The sequence below is a fragment of the Pseudonaja textilis genome, chromosome 4, assembly GCF_049901715.1.
Source record: "Pseudonaja textilis isolate UNSWEBS1 chromosome 4, rPseTex1.2, whole genome shotgun sequence".
Lineage (NCBI taxonomy): Eukaryota > Metazoa > Chordata > Lepidosauria > Squamata > Elapidae > Pseudonaja > Pseudonaja textilis.
This window is the reverse complement of record NC_141993.1, coordinates 13,239,944-13,252,599: the sequence shown is the minus strand read 5'-3', so window position 1 is coordinate 13,252,599 and position 12,656 is coordinate 13,239,944. Positions and strand designations below refer to the sequence as shown.

Sequence of the window (12,656 nt, the reverse complement as noted above, 5' to 3'; positions counted from 1 at the left end):
ATTCAGTAAAGAGCAGATGGCTGGGGAGAAGCAGAAGTAAAGCAATGGTTTGCAAAACGCCTGCTGCGTTCTCCTCGTGGAAAGCTCTGATGATGTTATCTAGCTGGGTGATGAAACGTCTGCAAAAAAAAAAAAGCCCGCCAAGGTCAGAGAGCGCCAAGGGGCCTTCAAGCTAGGAAGGTCTCATCAGCTCCCTTGGAGAGGATCGCCCTTTGGCAATGCACAACCCGCCGCTCTGAGCACCCACTTCCTTGTTCCTTGGGTTGGGTGCCCCCAGTCAAGGCAAAGGGCGCTGCTCAGCCCCATTCCTCCTTAGCTACGGTAACAAGACCTAGCGACCGGTGTGGGTGTGGGTGTGGGTGTGTTGCTTTCACAAATACTGTCAGCAGATATATTCTTAACACTACAGACAGCAACAATAGCACCATTTATTCTTCTTAATTTCAAATTCCAAAGGACACAGGCATTACTATAGTCCATTTTATTCTTTTATCTACTATTTTGTGCTTTTAACCCTTGAGCATTTTTGACATAAAAGTTGCTTTGAGCTATAGAAAACAGATGCCAGAAAATATGCATTAAAACATCCCACTTAATCATTTCCAGTCCCACGAATTACTTACCTCATCTCCAATCACAAGTTCTTCCCTGGGACTGTGGAAAAGATATTTGTACAGTGTATAATGTTGGAATAAACTGAAAGGCAAGAAAATGGACGGTAATTTTTTAAGAGCATCCAGGATTCATGTTGCTTCTAAGGAGGTTGTTTAACCACACAACCTAAGACCCTAAAGCTCTAGCTAAATTTCATAATCCAAAACCCATTTTTTTCTCTCTCGTTCACTGTTATAAAATCCTGCAGCGAGGTAACAATTCCCACTAAATGCAGAACTAAACTTGCCACAAAGTTGTACAGCTGTGATTTCTGATCTGCTTCACAAAGCTGTTGTGGTGGAGGAAAGCAAGACACCCCATCACCTTGGAGGGAAGGAAGAAGACTAAATGCATTGGAGTGGGAAGTTGTGAGCACTCTGAAGGGAGCAGGGCAGTTTGCAAGGCGCCAAGACATCAGAAGCTGACTTCCCTTTGTCAGTCGGGTTCTGCCGGCCCTGCCGGCCCTGATGGATCTGGGTCGATCCCATCAGGGTGGCCTTGGGATCTGGGCTTTCTGCAGGGGGAGAGGGGAAAGAATGCTCACTGACGACTGCCCTTCTTCCCTCTAAACCCAGATTCATTGTTTAGCTAAGAAACAAGATGGCTTGTGTTGTGGCCCGCCAGTGGCCAGCAGAGCTGGCAGCAGATTCGGACAGTGAGGACGTTGGGGAGGAACACGGGCCAGTCCTGGAGTCTGGGGAAGGCTCTAATGAGTGCTCTGCATCCAAGGCAGAGATGGGGCCAGGGCCACCTGATAGTTAACAGCCGCCTTCAGAGTTGGACATCAGTGAGGAAGAAGAACAGCTGGAGCCTGTTCCCAGCATGTGCATGCACAGAGCAGCTAGGAGAAGGGAAGAGCTAAGGAACAAGGGTAGACTTGGGAGTAAAGCCACAGGCGAATGGCCCCTCCCACAGGGAATAAAAGAGGAGCGGAAGGGGAGGGGAGTTTTGCAGGAGACCATTAGTTCATTTGGGTGAAGATCCGTTCCTGCATTCTTATCAGGTATTGTCTGCTACAGTGTGGCGTCTGAAAGATATCGTCCTAGAAACTCTCCCGGCCTGATAAAGGTCGGGGATTGTGAAATCTCTTGAAAGACTCTTGGTCGGGACTTTGCTGGAGAGGAATTCACTGTAAACTAAATCAAAGGGGTTTATCGGGACAAGAAGTTAGCTCCGTGCTGCCGGGGAAGCCCTAGGTCAGAAGAGCTTGGGCAACACTTGGGTTTCTCCCGGTCTGAAGAGATTTTCTTTTTTTGGTCAGACATGGAATCCACTTGACATGCACTCTGGCTGCTATTGAAGGAGAGACTTTTGGCATAACGGGACAAAGCATTACAGATGTGAACGAAACAAGGCAGGCCTTTTCATGACAGCCACTTAAGCATCTGAAAGCGATTAATACAGACGGACGTTCCTCCTTTGATTGTTTCCTGCAGGGATATGTCCTCAAAGAAGCTGATGTCGGGGTTGGTGCAGCTGATGCAATGGGAACCAGGTGGGGGGGGGGAGGGGGGGAGGGGAGAGGGACAGTTACCCATCACCTGCCCTCCCCTGCCCTCCCCTGCCCTGGAAACAGGGCACTTCTCTCTCTTGTCCTTGCAAAAGAAAACAGAAAAATATCCACCAAAATTAAAGGGAGGAAGAAATTCTGAATATTCTTGGGGGGTGGGGGGGAAACACCCCCACCCCAACTCCATCACTGGAAACAGATCAAGAAATCTCCCTTTTGAGGAATCCGGCTATTTCTGCAAAAGCAAAGAGGTGCTCTAAGAGCGGAAGAAGCAGCCAAGCCAGCTGAAATGCCCTCTCCATTTTCAAAGCTCCCAAAGGTTGGGAAGCAGATCCTTCTTCATTTCATTTTCTGAAATTGGCTTCTGCTCTGAAAATGGGCTGAAAATTTCCAGAGATCTAGGCTTCTCTATTCTTCTATTTAAAAGCCAAAGAACATCTCCACTTGTCCAAGGCAAAGGGCAAGGAAGGGCCTTTCAATTCTGTTGGGGTCTTCCAGGAAGCATCCAACTTGGGCCATCTAGCTCAGGGCTCCCCAACCTTGGCAACTTTAAACCTGGAGGACTTCTGGGAGCTGTAGTCCTCCAGACTTAAAGCTGCAAAATTGGAGACCCCTGCTTTAAGGTCCTACCTGATACACTCGAGTGTACAGGCATTCCTGATAGATGCGTGAGACTGTGGTTAGCTTCCAGGTGAGATTCAAGGTGCTGTGGCACCCTTTAAAGGCAGGGCTCTCCTACCGTGGCAACTTTAAGCCTGGTGGACTTCAACTCCCAGAATTCCCCAGACAGCTGACCCCCCCCCCTCAAGGAGGAGAAACAAAAGGGGACTTTCCTTCTCTAGGCAAACATTAAAGGCATTGGTTTCACAGTATAAACCCAAACGGGCTCCCTCAAAATATCTTGCTAGAAGGTGTCATGTTTGCATGAGAAATGTTAGGGTAAGGCATATGAACATTTAATCGCTTGTTCAATTTATTAAAACCCTAATGATTAATTGATTAATTAATCCATTACCCAGTGAAGGCTGTCTAAGTTTCATATTACGAGAATTAGTGCCATCAACTTAGCAACCAATCATCCATTTTTCTTTTGTTACTGTTAATTCCTTGGGGGTTCAAAGCAGCACCAACAGTCGGAACCCAAACCTGACGATTCATGAAAACAACCCAAGGGACCCGTCACCAGCTTCACAGCCCAACAAGTACTGAATGGCCACCTCCCCCTAGCAGTGCTGAAGGATGAGGAAGCCCTACCTGCTCTTCACATAGTTGATGATGGCTTTGGCTTGATCGACGGTGAAGAACTCAAACCCGCCACTTATCTCTGAATTGCTCAGCCCGATGCCAGCCATGGCGCTGGCTAGTTCCTGGATGTTCTCTTCCAGGCTCATGTGATAGGCTGCAACGCAAAGGGAAAGACGAGTGAGCATCTGTGGTTCAATGCGGCTGCATACGCAAAGAGTTCTCCTGACTCCAGCAAACCCACTCCGAAGAGAAGCCTCCACTCAGGCGTTGGCTTCCATACGTCTGGATCATGTGAAAACGTAACGCTTGCGCTGAGATTCATCTAATGTCCAATCTTTGCCTCAATAGTTGCCTCAATAGTGTGAAAAGATGGTTATGTTCATCCCCTTAGTGTTATAGCAAAGGAAATCTCCCGTTTGATGCTGGGTCCAGGTAAGAATGCCCCCAAAACTCCCCCAGCCCAACCAAAGATCAAGTCAGTGACCAATCAGGATTATAGATGTGACCATGTGACATGAACTACATCTTCCATGAAGTATTAACTACATTTCCCATGAAGCATTCCCCTAAGGGGGTAGCTCTCATTCCCAAACTAACTATATACTGTCTAAGCAGCACACACATATTGAAGAAAAGGCTTTGCACACGTAACACACACATAAAGTGATAGAGGAGGGTATGGCTTGTCTGGGAAATGCTCCCAAGCATGCTGGTGTTCTGACCAAGGCTTCCTGAGATAGTAACAATCACAACAGCTGGGACATTCCTATGATTACCCCCAAGTCTGTGTTTCCTCCGACTGAGGCTCCAAGGAGGATATCAGCCCCTGAGAAAAGGAGGAGCAGATCTGGAGCAAAGCTGGAACCAGGAGAGGGTTATTTTCTGGAGAAACCTGGAGAGGCTGTGCTGGCCAAGGGGTATAAGACTTGCCCTGCCTCTGAACTAACTGCCGGTCTGCTAAGCTCTGCATTTCCTCCCTGGTGGACTCAGCATGAGAGTTCCACTGAAACCGCGCAGGGCCTTAGAAGTCAAAACGTTACTGGACTCAAAACAGTTTCCACTGAACCACCATTTGTCTGGGTTGATCTGAGTGTCCTTGCACTAGGGAGGGGGATGGACTGGAGAACTTCCAAGACCTCTTCCAACTCCTAAGATTCTACGATGGGGACAAGTCTACACAGAGGACATTTAATCTTTGACTGCACAGCCTTCCCGAGACTTTCATAGAACGTCTCAGTCCTTGGTATCTCCACAGGTGGATGCTCTGGAGGCCGAATGTTCTCACGATAGTCAATCTGTTGTGGGGGCCCAGTTGGAGGGTCAGGCAGAGGCAGGATTTGGTGGCAAAGGGCCTGAAAGGAGCCTCTTTCCTCCTGCGCCCATCGGAAAGTTCTCCTCCATACAGGCTGTGGGGTGAAGGGGGCTGGCCTGCCCTGGACCACCTCCAAGTAGGTCGGGAGATGTTAGATCTAATGCAGCAGCCTGACCTCAGCCAAGAGTCCAGAAGCCAATTTTTAATTGCTTGGATTTGTCCATTCAGTTTACATGGATATATACAATGGTGATGTAAGATGATGTTTTAGTAAATCAATTTTAAAGTAAATTCTCAGGATAGAAAGCAGATGTGCACAACCAGAGATGCTCCAAGTTCTTTCCTCTAATGGGCACACAGTGATCTTCTCTGAATCTTAAGCGTTTCAGCATCTACGAAAGATATTTTAATTCCTCCTGGTTGGTCAGATAGATTAGAAGATGCAACGCGATAGAGCCACAACCCCCTTTCCCTGCTGGCTGTTGCAGATGCTCTGACACTTTCCATTACATTGCAGATAAGGCTGAGATTCCTATATCAACAAAGTTATACAAATGTCACTTTTAAAATATAGCCAATGTAGACTGTAATATAGCCCTTTTTGAAAAACACACACCAAATTTTCCGTCCATGGTTCCAGATGGGCTTTTCTGCAAAAGATAAACACTCCAAATAAACCCTGAAATGCTTTTCAGTTCCAGTGCCAAAGTCCCTTCTCACCAATTTCTTCATAGGTTAGACAACGCTTTCTTCTAAAGAGAAAGATGGTTTTCCCCATCAAGCGATGCCAAGCTGCCTTTGTCGAAAGGCTTGGCTGATTCTCGTCCTGCAATTCTGGCTTTGTTTTTGCTCGAATCCCAGGAGAGAAATCGACATGCCTGGCATTTGCCAAGCATGAGTGCAAACAGAGCACTTGCTGATGGGTAGGTATTGCTCTCCTGGGCAGGCCAGGGTGTCCAGTGAGGGTGTTCCATGGCTTCAGGAGCTGCATGGCTCTGTTAAGAATCTGTTATCTGTTTGAGTCTGAAATATCTCAGTAGCAACCTGGTTATAGCTGTCTCTCTTCTTCTGGTATTTTTGCGGCAAGATAATTTAAGCTACAAGAGCACATTAAGGGCAGCACTAACTGTGGTTTGCAAATCCAAATTAACTGGGTCCATGTTGTGGAATGCCAGGTCTAATCAAACCCTATTTGTGACCAGGTCCAGATATTAAGTCATTACTTGGTGTAGATGTGAGCAACTTCTGAGGACTCAGAAGGCTCCTATCTAGACCCCTAATTTCCCAGGAGGGGGCACTGGTGGAAGCTGGCTTTGAGGACAGGCCGATTCATTTATTTAGCGTGGTTGCAGACCACTCCCATTGTTACAAATACAAGAAGGGGAGGCAGGTGGGAACTTCTACCGTGCACCCCCATGACAGGGAAAAATCACATGGAGCCCAAGAGCCGAAATCTATTTCTACAGTTTGTTGCCCTAAACAGCTTTGAAGTGTTTTGGCACAGAAAATGGTAGACAAATGCAAGGAATAAATAAACACACTATCCTTTCAATAACAGCAACTAGTGAATTCCGGGTAAAATCACAATTTTGTGGGGGCCAGGGACATTCCCAAATAACGGCCCCTAGTCGTCTTACATACAGTAATCCAGTGGAGAATGGGTACACTCACAGGATGCGGCTGAACTTACTCTCCAGATTATCCAGCAATAAGTTGAGAAGAGTCAGGAATCCTCCAATCTGCACAGATGAGAACTCCGATCCTTTGGCCCACCAAAATCCAGAGACGTAATAATCCAGTAGCGCAGCTTCTGTCAAAGATGTCAATCGATGCTTCAGATTCAGAAACTCTTCCAAACTCCTGGGGTTGAGAAATAGCAGAACACAAAAGTCCACCTGTCTGTGTAATTGTGCCAATTTACTTTCAATGGGGCAAATTTTGCAAACCCAGGAATGAGCAGAAATCGACGGGTCTCCAAAATCTTGGACCAAAACCAGGGTCAGAAACTTTACCATTTAAGTTTAAGTTGCTTCTGGAGGACCGTATCTCCCCACATGGATTTTCTGACTTGCATACAAATAGGAATGTGACATTTTTTGAAAATATTTTAATACCACAGCTAGGCAGAGTCAATGTCTAAAACTAAATCTGCACTGTATTTGTAGTAAAAACTAAATGATATTTTTAAAAAAACGATACTAATGACATTCACAGTTTATGGATTAGAGAACTTGAGCATCTGATAAATGGTCGCAAGTCTTAAAAATGTAAAATTTGTTTCACTGGGTTTAAAATTAAAACTGATTCACATTTTATTATGAGTTAACTGACCAAGAAAATATTTGGAAGATTAGACAGTGCAAATAAAAGAGGCCTTGTTTGCATTGATCCTCCTGAGCATCATTTAGATCAAGGGTCTCCAGCTTGGCAACTTTAAGCCTGGAGAACTTCAACTCCCAGAATTCTGGAAGTTGAAGTCCGCCAGGCTTAAAGTTGCCAAGGTTGGAGTCCCCTGATTTAGATGGGATCACATGATGGTCTCCTCTCAAGACCCCCAACCATGACCTGGGCCTCTGAGACTGACTTGGAAACCGCTGGGGAGGGTCACAATCTGTGGCATGTTGAGGAATGTGACTTTGTCCCTGGAGCGAAGAACGACACCCACAGAAGCTCCATTTCTCTTTAAAAGGGAAAAACAACCCCCCCTCCCCAGCCCAAGTCACAGGGTTCCCCTCACACACAGACACACTCCCTCTGCAAACCAACTGCCTGCTGTCTTGACAGAGGATGGCAAGGGCAAGCTCTGTCGATGTCCCAATCAAACTTACTTCTCAACTCCTGCGATATCCTGTTCCAACATAATGCTGATCTCAGCAAGCGATAGAAATTTCCAAGCCATTTCTTCTTCATCTCTATTAATTTTGTCATCATCCTACAGAGCAAAACAATGAATTACAGAACAATAGCACCCACACATAAGCAGTACATTCAACCAAAAGGATTTTTTTTAAAAAAATTAGTGCATAAAGAAAAACAATGGCAACTGTCCACACCAATTTAGCTGATTTACAACAGGATCAGGAACAGAGAGATAAGAGCAGAATTAATTGGCCTTGCATTTACAAATGGTTTTTTTTTTTTAAAGACAATTTTCAATGCAGCAAAGCAGAAATTCTTATTTTTGCTAGGTCACCACTGGCCCTTGAGCAAATTTGAAACACACCCTGCAGGCCTCGGATAGACCTTTGGCAAAAGCTGTTTGTTCCTCCTGCAATCGGCAAATGGGGACGGAAAGGGATACGTGGAAAAAAAACGACAAACAGGCCCCAAATTACAAAAAAGGCAAGCATTCCGTTATTGTAGTTTTGGTATCCTTTTTCGGTCACCTTTAGGAAAATTCTATCCATGCCTCTCAAGATACGAGAATCAAAACAGGGATGTGGTTTTGCAGCAGGAATTTATTTGTTTGTTTGTGTTTGTTTACTGATTTATTTATCCATCGACCAATTCATCCCTCCTCTCCCACCCCAATCTGTGGGCAGCCCAACTGGCCAAAGGACCTGGGGCCAAGGCCCAGGGCAGCCACGGGAAGACCTGACCGACCACCCTCCAAGAGGCCACAGAAGACATGAAGTGGGGGGGGCAAGGGGCCTCTATATGCCCTTTTAGGCCACTCCACGATGCCAGCCTCGCAGGAGCCTTATCGTCGCCACACTGCAAGGTTGCTGCTCAAGTCCAACCAGACCCGGATCGCTTGGGCAGCTGCTGCCATTTCTCCTGCCCTCCCCCAAGTGGCGAATCCAGCCCTTCCTCCTCCTCCTCCTCCTCCTCCCAGCCCTTGGAGAGAGTCGAGGAGAAGCGCCTCTGTCGTCCCCCGGGGGCTGGGACCTTCGCGGGAGACAAGAGCATCGAGGACCCGGGAACGCGACCCCAAACTCCACTCGGGGACCAAACGGCGACCCCGCCAGCAACACCCCACCCCCAACCCAACCCAACCCAACCCGGCGCTTTGGCGGGAGGCCTGCGGGAACCTCCCCGGGCGAGGAGAGCGGCGGCTCTGCCCGGCAGCCTTGCGGCGCCGCCCCGTCACCCGGAGGCTGCCCGGGAAGCGGGGCTCGTACCTGCAGCATTGACACCACGCTCCCCCGCTCTCGGTCCGCCGCCGCTGCCCTGGTCGCCATGTCGCCGCTCGGTTGCCAGGCAACCGGGCCACGCGGCCCCCGCGGGACCGCCGCCCTCGCGCCGGGTCCGCCTCGCCGCCCCCTTGCAGGCCGGACAGGCGGACTAGGGCCAAGCGAGGGGTGGGTGGATAAGTGTCCGGGGCCCGGGGCTCTCTTAGTATCCCTGGCGGGTAGGGAGGGCAGAAGCCGGGCCAGCTCTGCCTTCTCTCTCTCTCTCTCTCTCTCTCTCTCTCTCCTTAAGGGTCCCGAACCTCTTTTGCAACCCCCCCCCACCCCCGTTTGTGGGCCCTCCGTGTGCAAGGCGTGCCGACCTTGGGAAGCCCTCAGAAGCTCCAGCCTGGTGCAAAACGTGGCAGCTCACAGAGTTGGTGGGTACATCCTGATACGCTCAAGTGCTCCCAGAGCTGCGTGGGACGGTGGTTGGCACCCTTTAGAGCAGGGGTGTCCAGTCTTGGCAACTTTAAGACTTGTGGACTTCAACTCCAGCTGGCTGAGGAATTCTGGGAGTTGAAGTCCACAAGTCTTAAAGTTGCCAAGACTGGACACCCCTGCTTTAGAGGCAGGGCTCTCCCACCTTGACAACTTTAAGCCTGGAGGATTTCAACTCCCAGAATTCCCCAGCCAGCTTAAAGTTGCCAGGGTTGGAGACCCCTGATCCAACCTAAGAAGATTAGGGAGAGATTATGACCGAAGCGACCAAGCCCTTCAGACACGTTTGCCTTCCTGAAGGAGACAGTCTACAGTCCTCATCTACTTCGTAGTCTATCCAGTTCATCTCATGGTCTTCTAAATTCGATATTATGTGACACCAGGAAGCCTCTTTCTCATCTGAGGATGAACAGGGCAGCTTCAAACTCAAGGGGGGCTCCTACACTACCCCCCCCAAAACAAATCACCCTCTCCCAGCATAGGCCAGTGGCAGACAAAAGAGCATCCGGCTGAATTCTGCACCACTGGCCTTCCCTGAACCCCATTTCCTCAAGTAGACAAGAGAGGAGAGATGTGCTGCTCTAAAAGTCAAAACATACTTAATGAGAGCTTAAAACTCCTCAGCCAATTCTCCTCCTCCTCTTCCTCCTCTTCCTCCTCCTCTCATTTCTAAGCATTCCCATTGACTTACGTTTTGATGATCCAACCAGTCAAAAACCACCTAGGATTAGCAAACCACAAATATTTAACTCTGAAAAAGCATTTCTTTTAAGGGTTCTGCTTAACAGTTACGGTTCGTATCATATATATAGATCTTTTACGGAAATATAAAAAACGCATTTCGATAAAGCTTCAGAGATCTATAGATCTAAACGTTATTTGACAGAAGTGGTGGGATGCTACCGGTGTAACAACCTTTAAGGTCCTACCTGGATCCAGAGCAGGTTATCTAAAAGGCTATCTTCTCCCCACTTCAAGGTCTGGAGGAAGAAACTCCAGATCCCATCTATACGAGACCCTGAAGTCAGCATTTGCGACCGCTGGTCAACCCGCTTACACAGAAGAAGGGCAGGTGGTGATGGAAGGCTTGGGCTTTCGGGGACACCTGCTCTCGCGTGTCTTCCTTTTTGATACTGCATTAGGTTGAATTGATGGGTGGGTAATCCTCTACGACTTTGAGGGAGGAGGGCTTTTGATAGGCAATACTGCTGGTGGTTAGCTGTGTGGGTGAGGACCAGAAATCAAGTCAAAGTGAAATAAATAAACCAGTAACGGCTTCGCCGAAAGCCTCCCAGAAGAACGGGCCATGTTCGGGAGCTGCAGAAGGAATGCTGAGCATGTTAGAAAACTCCCCAGCAATTCCATTTAATTCTCCCCATTTTTCTTCCGTCTCACAGTGGACTGTGTCTCTAGCTTAAAATAGCCTCTTTAATTGACAATAATAGATGCCTATTTAGCAGAGGAGGAAATAACAGCCCCGATGCCGCCATCCGCTGTAAAGTGTTGCAGGAAATTCATATATTTGTAGACATTTGCAAGGCTTTGGCCTTAGCATCTAACAACTGAGCAAAATGCTGCAGTTGATTCTGCCAGGCAGCGCCCTCAGCGCCCAGACAGGAAAAGGGGCGGAGGTTTGAAATTGGGCCTGTGGAGGGGCTGTTAAAGGGTCTGAGAAGCCTGAGCCTTGTAGAGGAAGAGGAGACCCCACCCTCCAACTATAAAAGTTGAGCTTTGGATTTAATGCAGAAAACACCTAGAAGAGGACCGGAGAGCCAAAGGAAGAAGGCGAAGGAAACTGCAACCCAGGGAAACTTTTCATAGACTCTTTGGATTGGAACAGGTCTGTCATTGCATGGGGTGAAAATTAATTTTTGCAATATTTTTTAGTGAGGGGCTTCTAAAAATACGTGCTTTTACACCAAGAATTCAAATCTGCTGTTATTTTTTGCAACTGCACGTTTAGCTTGGAATGGTAAATCTGCGACTGATCATATACCCTGCAAATACCGTTAACTTTATCTTGTCAAAATTACAACCTGTGCTACATAAATTAAAGGTGTTTTTTATGCATGAATCTTATCTAGCCAAGCAAAAAAAATAATAATCCATGTAGTCATAAACTAACACCAGAAAGTAATTATATGTGTTACAAGACCATTCAAGCAAGTTTCATCAAGTCTTGTTTTGATTGGTTCTTGACATCAGCCGCCGACTTGCTTCTTGGCCTCTGATAGGACCTTTCTCATGTGTCTACCCTCTGCTTGCTGCCTCTGCGACCTGTTTCACACATCTCTTTATTGATCAGTGACTGGGCCACTCTGGTACTTCAATCAATCAGAATAGAGCTGGAAGGGACCTTGGAGGTCTTCTAGTCCAGCCCCCTGCCCAAGCAGGAGACCCTATACCATTTCAGAGAAGTGATTATCCAGTCTCTACTTAAAAACCTCCAGCGATGAAGCACCCACAACTTCTGAAGGTAAAGCGGTTCCACTTGCATTGGTTCATCAGTAAATTTCCTTATTTCCACTGCAGTCAGTTTGCAGTCAAAGTTGACACCTCCTAGACATCTCCTGACCAGTCAATCAGCTCCAGCAGAGTGGATGCTCTGGCGTGAGCTCTACCCAGTGCACGGCACCACCTTCGCAGACAGTAGGAACCTTTGTAGAATCTCCTCCTTAAAGGCCTTCAAGCTTTTGTCAATGCCTTTCTTCTTAGTGAAATAGGCCAGATTATCTGCCATCACTTGAGCAGTTTTTCCTGTTTCTGGGGCTTTCTCTAGAGTGAAATGATAAAAGATATCTTTTACCCAGTTCCACTGCACACAGTAATGTTCTTCTTTGATGGCACTGGGGAATTACCAGTGTGAATTGTTCGCTGGGGAATTGCTGGTATGGAAAACTATGATATGTATGCAGTTATTTACCAAGCGCATCTAAATCATATTAAAGTAACCAAAATATCTTTACAATCCCCAAGGCATATCACAGCTTTTGAGCACACCTAATGTTTGGAAATGGAAAGTTGAAAAATTAGAGTCCCCACGACCCTCTTATAAACACTTTTAAGAGGAAGATCTAAAAATAAAAGGCAAGAATGGTAGAAAACAAGCAAGGCCCCCCATATCTTTACCCTACGCATCTCTTGAGAAAGTGAGCAGATGAGGTCTGAGTAAGTGAGGCAGCTTTGATTTGAGTGGATGTGGAGAACTTTAATTTCTGTGGCTTTGCAGCTTCCCTGCAGCCAGATGGGTCCTGGCCAGGGGCATATGGCAGAAGCCTCTTTCCATGTTTGCAGAAGCTTTCTGGGACCCCAGCAGCTGGAGGAA

The 12,656-nt window shown here is 47.4% G+C and overlaps 1 protein-coding gene across 2 annotated transcripts in view; it reads right to left on the bottom strand.

The window, feature by feature from the left end:
- CABCOCO1 (ciliary associated calcium binding coiled-coil 1) overlaps positions 1-8,959 on the bottom strand; it is a 32,729-nt gene extending 23,770 nt beyond the window's left edge. Inside the window, exons 1-5 of one of the 2 annotated variants that reach the window (XM_087932271.1) lie at positions 8,843-8,959; positions 7,550-7,653; positions 6,412-6,581; positions 3,419-3,563; positions 624-696 (exon numbers count right to left, since the gene is read on the bottom strand). In XM_087932271.1, the coding sequence (XP_087788397.1) occupies positions 624-696; positions 3,419-3,563; positions 6,412-6,581; positions 7,550-7,653; positions 8,843-8,902 (552 nt within the window). In that variant the 5' untranslated portion in view covers positions 8,903-8,959. The remainder of the gene's footprint in view (positions 1-623; positions 697-3,418; positions 3,564-6,411; positions 6,582-7,549; positions 7,654-8,842) is intronic. The other variant, XM_087932270.1, reaches the window with a different exon arrangement.
- Positions 8,960-12,656: the final 3,697 nt, after the last annotated feature.